This window comes from Drosophila takahashii, chromosome 3L, assembly GCF_030179915.1.
Source record: "Drosophila takahashii strain IR98-3 E-12201 chromosome 3L, DtakHiC1v2, whole genome shotgun sequence".
In the NCBI taxonomy this organism is placed as follows: Eukaryota; Metazoa; Arthropoda; class Insecta; order Diptera; family Drosophilidae; genus Drosophila; species Drosophila takahashii.
Window position 1 is genome coordinate 1095759 of NC_091680.1, and position 7543 is coordinate 1103301.

At 36.7% G+C, this 7543-nt stretch overlaps 2 protein-coding genes across 3 annotated transcripts; both read right to left on the reverse strand.

Moving 5' to 3' along the window:
• Window positions 1-2789: 2789 nt before the first annotated feature.
• On the reverse strand, window positions 2790-5412 carry CkIIalpha-i3 (CKII-alpha subunit interactor-3). 2 transcript variants are annotated; one of them, XM_070215573.1, is made up of 10 exons: window positions 4768-5412; window positions 4533-4622; window positions 4294-4470; window positions 4165-4242; window positions 3952-4110; window positions 3756-3893; window positions 3581-3697; window positions 3294-3401; window positions 3178-3237; window positions 2790-3116 (listed from the first exon to the last, which is right to left on the reverse strand). In XM_070215573.1, the coding sequence occupies exons 1-10, from the start codon at window positions 5338-5340 to the stop codon at window positions 2898-2900; spliced, it is 1719 nt and encodes a 572-aa protein (XP_070071674.1). In that variant the 5' UTR covers window positions 5341-5412; the 3' UTR covers window positions 2790-2897. The 2 variants fall into 2 exon arrangements, with proteins under 2 accessions (XP_070071674.1, XP_017015035.3); XM_017159546.3 differs by having other exon boundaries at window positions 2791-3119.
• A 490-nt stretch (window positions 5413-5902) lies between these two features.
• LOC108069454 (uncharacterized) lies at window positions 5903-6977 on the reverse strand. Its single transcript, XM_070214898.1, has 2 exons — window positions 6839-6977; window positions 5903-6789 (listed from the first exon to the last, which is right to left on the reverse strand). Exons 1-2 carry the CDS (start codon window positions 6849-6851, stop codon window positions 5975-5977), a joined length of 828 nt encoding a protein of 275 aa, XP_070070999.1. The 5' UTR covers window positions 6852-6977; the 3' UTR covers window positions 5903-5974.
• Window positions 6978-7543: the final 566 nt, after the last annotated feature.

Consider the following 7543-nt stretch of genomic DNA (forward strand, 5'->3'; position numbering starts at 1 on the left):
TTGGATTTTTTGATTAATATCTTTATCGATCTCGTCAGCTGTTTTTTCTGATACATCTAACTTTATTTCAAAGTTTTTTAATTCCATTTTAATACTGTACGAGTCGATTACTTTCATATATAGATTGTTTTCATTAAAGAGCTTTTCTATTGCTCGGCTAAACATAGTAATCAAAGTTGTCTTATTATAAACACGTTGGACATCCATTTTTCGTTCACTAGGAAAATAAAATATTATAATAATATTTTACCTTAAAAATTTAAACAACGTGTACTTACCAAATAATTAAACGTTGCTTTGCTCAAAAATACATTAAATGAATGCGTATCAGGTACGAAAATCTGTTCATTGTACAAATAAATGTGGCCGGACCCCCGCTAATAAAGATAAACGTAGGTTTTCAGAAAGTACCAATCTTATCAGAAATGTTTCGGTTTTCATTTTCGCCTTATAATAAGGAACCGCCATTAAACCGAACCACCAGAAATTTAGATGGTAATATATTTTTATTTATTTATTAAATAGGTATATATACATCAAATAAAATCACCTCTTAACGAAGTAAAAAACTAGTGACGATCGCAGCTTTAACATACAAAAGTTCTGATATCAACATTTGTGACGAAAAATTATTACACTCGTCATTAAACATTTTCTAACATTTTCTGATTCCGCCCTAGCAAACTATTCCAGCCTTTCTCCCTTCACAGGCATTTTCTATTGCAGCGCACACTGGGGTGAGAGACCCCAATAATGACGATCAAATCAGCCGACAAAAAATTTGAACATGTTATGTGCAGCGTGCGAATTTTTGACGTATTTAATGACGAGTGTTATAATTTTTCGTCACAAATGTTGATATCAGAACTTTTGTATGTTGAGAGTGCGATCGTCAAAATACCTTTAAAACGAGGAATAGTGCAAGTCTGTATTTTTAGTAGTACAGAAGTTACGGCCTTCCGAAATTTCGCCATTTATAGCTGTTTTCCCCCTAAACGAGCTAGTTTTTCCAAAAGTGGTAGAACTAAAGTTTCTTATATCGATTTGTTTAACACTATATAAAATTTTCAAGACTTTAAAACAAGGGGTTGGGACAGACAGACAAATTGACAAACAGAATAAAATTTTAATTTTGGGAAGAAGAATAAAATCTTGTTTTCGGTATAACTTTTGAACGGAGCATCAGATTTTATCATATGACGCCTCATTCGACGCGTATTTTCAATGGGAACACAACTAAAATAACAGATCCAACAGATCCAAAATTAGAAAATTAAAGACTTGGAATGCAATCCTGTTATGTTTTATTTTAAAATTGGTAAGCAGAATAAAGGTTATCTGATAGTCGGGTCTTTCGACTATAGCGTTCTTTCTAACTTAAGTAATAAATGTTACAAATGAAATTTTTTTTTATCTGTTTGGCATTAATGTATAATTATTTTCAATGGCTTACAAATAAAAACGCTACTCACTAGACCTGACATAAATAATCTCCATCTTTTAGGACCTCAAATCATTACTCGTAATCTCCCTAAATGACCTAAAATTTAAATGATAATGTGTTGGTTTGTTCTGTGTCAGTTCCGCGTTGCCCATTTCCTTGCTGTTTTCATTTTTTGGTTTCTCAATTTTGTTCCTTAGATTTGATATTTCTTCTTGGTATTTTAAAACTTTAGACTCCATTTCGGTTATGTACTGAATGTTCTTATCAAATAATTTTGATTTTTTAGAATCAGCAGACTTAAGATCAAGAATTCCTTCCTTTAGTGTCGATATCTCACGTTTGTAACTTTTCATTTTACACTCCATCTCAGTAATGCTTTTTGATCTTTCAAGGGCAGCAAAAATACTTTCCTTTAGAGACGATAACTCAAGCTCTTTAGCTATATCTGTAGCCATCATTTCCGCCATGCACTTTTTTTTATGAACCAATTGTGCAGCCTGGCTTTCGAGGACAGCTGACTTTAATTCAGAATTACTTTTCTTTGGGGTCGATATCTCAAGCTCTTTATCTATATCATTAGTCACCATTTCCGAAATGCCCTTGTTCTTATCAATCAATTGTGCGTCATTCATGGCAGCTTGAATTTCTAAGTTGGCTACTTTTTTGACTAAAATCTCAATTGTTTTCTTTTGGATTTTTTGATTAATATCTTTATCGATTTCGTCTGCTGTTTTTTCTGATACATCTAACTTTATTTCAAAGTTTTTTAATTCCATTTTAATACTGTACGAATCGTTTACTTTCATGTATAGATTATTTTCATTAAAGAACTTTTCTATTGCTCGGCTAAACATAGTAATCAAAGTTGTTTTATTATAAACTCGTTGGACTTCCATTTTTCGTTCACTAGGAAAATAAAAAATTATTATTATATTTTACCTTAAAGATGTAAACAACGTGTACTTACCAAATAATTAAACGTTGCGTTGCTCAAAAATACATGAAATTAATCCGTATAAGGGTACGAAAATTGTCTGATTGTACAAATAAGTGTGGCCGGACCCCCGCTAATGAAGATAATCGTAGGTTTTTTAGAAAGTGCCAATCTTATCAGCAATGTTTTGGTTTTCATTTTCGCCATTTAATAAGGAAGTTCCATTAAACCGAACCACCAGAAATTTAGATGGTAATATATTTTATATATAGAAAATTGTATTATTATAATTATTCATGAACCTTTAGGAGGTAAGAGTAAAGGATATCTGATAGTCGGGGCATTCGACTAAAGCGTTCCTTCTAGCTCGAATAATTAATATTAGGTGAAATATGTTACAAATGAAACAAATTTTTTTATCTGTTTGGCAGTCATTTAAAATTATTTTTAATGGCTTACAAATAAATACGCTACTCACTAGACCTGACATAAACAAGCTCCATCTTGTGGGACCTCAAATCATAGATCAAAATCTTCGTTCTGGGGAGGATTAATGATGGATTTTTCAACTTCTGTAAGCAGGCCGATGGCCCGGAAGTTATCATTCAACATGGCGTACTCTTGTAGAATTTTCAGGTATGCCAGAGCACTATTTTTACTATCGATGGATTTTAGGCTATTTTGTATGGATGTGACTATTTTGGGGTCGATCGAGTCTTTACTGGTGACATTATCCTCCTGCTGATAATAGTAAATTTTTTATATTATTTTGTATTGTTTTTTTGATTAATTTACTCACCTCAAAAGCTTCAATTGCTTCGGATTTTATAGCTACGATAACGGGAAATAGTTGGGGACGCTTTAAAAAATAAGTTCAGATGAAAAATAGTTCTTACATTTAAATATAGAACTTACTGTATTTACTTTGTCACTCGATATAGTTTCATTTGGAACTTGCGCTGTTCGAAATCGTTTGGAATTTGGTTCCTCATGTTGCTCAGGCGATTTTTCAATTCGAATCAACTGAGGAGAATAAAGAAAACCAAGGGTTAAATATATGTAGTTCTTAAGATTTAAACAGGCACCGTAAATAAAAGTTATTTGTGATTTTTATTTTACGAAATTTGGAAATTATTCAAAATATTCAGATTGCCTTTTTAAATAAATATTACAAATAACTCCTCTTTAAAAGTATACCTCACCTTTTGAACTTTGACAACAGGTATACGTGGACCTGGCGTTGTTGGTAATCTCTTCTTGCTTGGATTTTGTTCCTCTGTTTGGCCATTCAGCTGTTCAACTCGGCGAAGTAACTGTGCCTGTGGAAAATATTTATTAGATTAAAGCGTAACCTTTAATCTTTAAAATCAGAATTACCTTATTAACTCCCGCTTTCGAGATAGTTACTGACCACTGCCCTCGCTTAACTCCGGTTGCTCCAGTTTGAAGTCCACTTTGATTGTGTTTCGCTGGTTCCACAGGAGATTGTACACTTGGGCCAAGAAGCTGAGAAATCTGTTAAAAGTATTTTAGGGTTTAGAAATAGTTAATACATTTATAGAAAAAGATTTACCTTATTAACTTTGTCATTCGAGAAGGTTTCAAATGGAACTTGCGCAGCTCGAAACCGTTTTGCGCTTACAATTTTACCCCCACCCGTTTCGAAATAGGCCTTTTCAATAGCTTTCTTTTCTATAGACTTCAATTCCTCGATCTCGTTTGAATTAACGGGCTAAAAATAAAATGTTAAAATTTAATTTGGTAAAATATATTTTTAGAATTCTACCTCTATTTCTATTTTGATAGTCGATTCCTCTGAACTGGAATCCATTGGCAAAGGAACTTCTAATTCATTCGACTCCACCTGCAATATAGTATTAGTTGATATTCTGACCTACAATCAGGTGATTCCTACCGTGTTTGGAGTTGATTCATTGATATTATTTACTTTATCCTTGGCCTTGTTTTTATCATCAGCCCATTTTTTGCATACTCTACAAAGCTTTTCTTGTCCTTGTTTATTCATCTTAGTGAGAAATGCACATCTCTTGCAGCCAGTTTGATTGGCATTATTTTTGTCTTCCTTTGGTTTCTAAAATGGGTTTCGAAGTTATTAAAATTTACCATTTACTTGTAATATTTGGCTCTACTTACGGATGCGTCCAAAACCATGGCTTCGTGCAACTTTTGACTTTCTGTTTTGGGTTTTTCTTTAGGTTTCGATTTTTCTTCTGGACTCTGAAACTGTGAAGAAACTGAATTTACATATAAACTACCGATCGATTTAGATCATATTATAATGTAGAAAATATTACTAATTTTAGAGTTTTGTCAAGATAATCATCATTAATTTGTATACAATTTAAATATGTAATCTGCCTGGTCTTACATTTTTTGGCTTCTGAAGCAGCTGATCGCTCCTGACGATCCTGGCCTTTTTCAGCTGGTCCAAGCGATCCTGCCACCGCTCGCAGAGTCCCTTGGTTTTGTGCTGCTCCCGCACCAGTTGAAAGGAGTTGGTCACGTCCTCCTTGCGAACCTTGGGATCCGTCTCCTTGACGATCTTGGACCTCAGGTCGGCCAGGCGACTGTTGACCGCGGTGAGGATCTCCCGCATTTGCTCGAGATGCTTGGTAACCTTGTAAATCTCGGCATCCTGCAGGTGAACCAGCTTGAGCCTGTACTTGGTAATGAGTTCCCTGGCCCGAACCTGCTCCTTGGCGAACAGCACGGTTTTCTCCCTGTAGGTCGCGAGCTTCCTGGGAGCTTTCTCCTTTTGGAGGCAACCACGCAAATACTCGAGTCTGCTGTTCGTATCTTCAAGATACCTAGAGGCTCTACGTAGATTGGATTCCGCGGTTGCGAAGGCGCTAGCCTTCGGCGGACGAAATCCAGGTGGCGCAGGCCCAAGTGCAAATACCCTGGACTGTAAATTATCCGGTAAGTTCACTTTTTTTGCCATGATTTTAAAATAATGAAGAATTTCTTAAATATGTGTCCAGGGCTGCCGGAATTTGGGAGCGGTATTGCCAAACTGCTCCATTTGGTGTTGCCAGTGCGGAGTTATCGATTGGGTTTTTCCAATTTTTATGGAATTTTCAGAATTTAATAAACTGTGTTTAAACTGAAAATGCATATATTTTTCAATTTCACATTTACCAATTTATAATTTAATATTTTGAATTTTATTTTAAATTTTTTAACCAACAAGATGCAAAAACAATACATTATATTGCCAGATTGGCAAATTTTAGTTAGTACCTACACCTTGTGTTGCCAATACACAGTTGCACGAGTTAGTTCTTAAAATGTTGTATGAAATTTAAACATTTAATGAAAATGATTTTCCTCTTTCTTTGACAAAATAAAGCCTGTCGAATGTTATTAATTATGATGCCAGATTAGTTGATTTAAGTCAGTTCCTAAACCACATTTCATCAGGTCTGGTTCTTGTCTTCGCTCGATTTTGTTCACTATTGCGATAATGCCAGATTTATACATTTTATTTAAAAGAAAAAATATAATTGAATGTTTTAAATTAACTAAATTTATTGTAACTATTCTAGTTATTTTTAATGCTTATTTATGAGGACATTTTACGTTTGTTCCACTTCGAAATCGTCGCCCTTCGCCGGATATTGAATGGCGTGTTCCGCCTGCATGAGCAGTCCGATGGCCCGAAAATTGTCCTTGACCATGGCGTATTCCTGGAGAGCCCGCAGGTGTCGCAGTGCCTCCTCCATGTTGCCGATGGACAGCTCGTCCTTGGGCTCATTCGAATCACTCGGTTCATTGGGTTCTTCGGGCTCGGCGGCATTGAAGACCGGGATCTCATCCATTTCCCTTGCCGGTGGTTCCCTTCGCGCCTTGTAGCTTCTCCTGGCGACTCTGGCATCCACGTCCTCGTCCTCGTGCTCTAATCTTTCCTCCATCTTTCGCTTGCGATACTGACGAGCCGCCCGGGGAGCGACCGTCTGGAGGGTGGTGCCCATGGACAACATCCTGCCCTTCATCACCTCGCCAACCCTTGTATCCCCGGCGGTATTGTCATCGTCGCACAGGAACGTATGCATCGCCGAGTAGTCGTCCATGGTGAGGACCTGCGTCCACGGCACCGGCTCGTCCTTCAGGAGCGCCGTCATCTCGTCGTAGTACTGCCAGTTGGGATGGTACTGCGGTCCCTTCGCCAAGTGCTTGCTCCGGATGCAGTAGTAGGTCTTCTTCAGGTTCCTGAACTTCCGATCCAGCTGAATGGCGTCGATGCCTGTCATTCCCTGACTTTCGAGCGCCACCACCATTTCTCCCCAGACGTCTTTGATCTTTCTCTTCGGATCTCGAAAGTCCGCCTGTCGCTCCGTGTAGAGGGCCAGCAACATCCTGGTGTTGGATGCATTCCACTTCTTTTCGTCGTCTGTTGAGCATTCTGGTTAGATTGGTTTACACTTGTATATTTTACCTACATTTTAGCTCCATTGTTTACGGATAGCAACCCCGAAAAAGTTGTCTTTCCCAGGCTGCGCATTTATTGGACGGCGTGGCCGTGTTGTTATCGCGGGGGGTATCATGATCCAAACAGCTGGTTGCGTTTTGTATCTATCGATAACTATCGATGGGCGAGCACAAAATGGAGATGGGAATGCGGTTTGTTTTTTGAAATTGTTCTTAATTTAATAACAAAATATGTGTACCATGTGTAACATGTATACTTTTAATCAACCCAATAACAGATATCGACGACCTTCAATAGCTCAAACAATCAAACAATACAGCAAATTTCATTTTGTTTTATTACTATCAAAAATCAGGGAACAATCATAGGATCATAAAAACAATGAGGTTTAATACAAAGTTATTTGTTATAATAGTTAACATTGTCCAAAATATTACTCATATTTGAATTCGTAAAATCTGCAAGGACAATCAAACTTCGGCTTGAAAGATGTCCTTAAAATATTTTTAAAATTTTGGAGAAGAGTTTTTTTTTTGTCGGAATAGTTGTGAAACAGTTAATCCGTATGCTCGAAAACCTTTCGAAACAAGGTGAACGGTTCTATATGACTATTTGAGATTTGTTATACCCGTAAAGTAAATGGGTATATTGTATTCGTTGGGAAGTATTTAGCAGGTGGAAGGAAGCGTTTCCGACCCCATAAAGTATATAAATA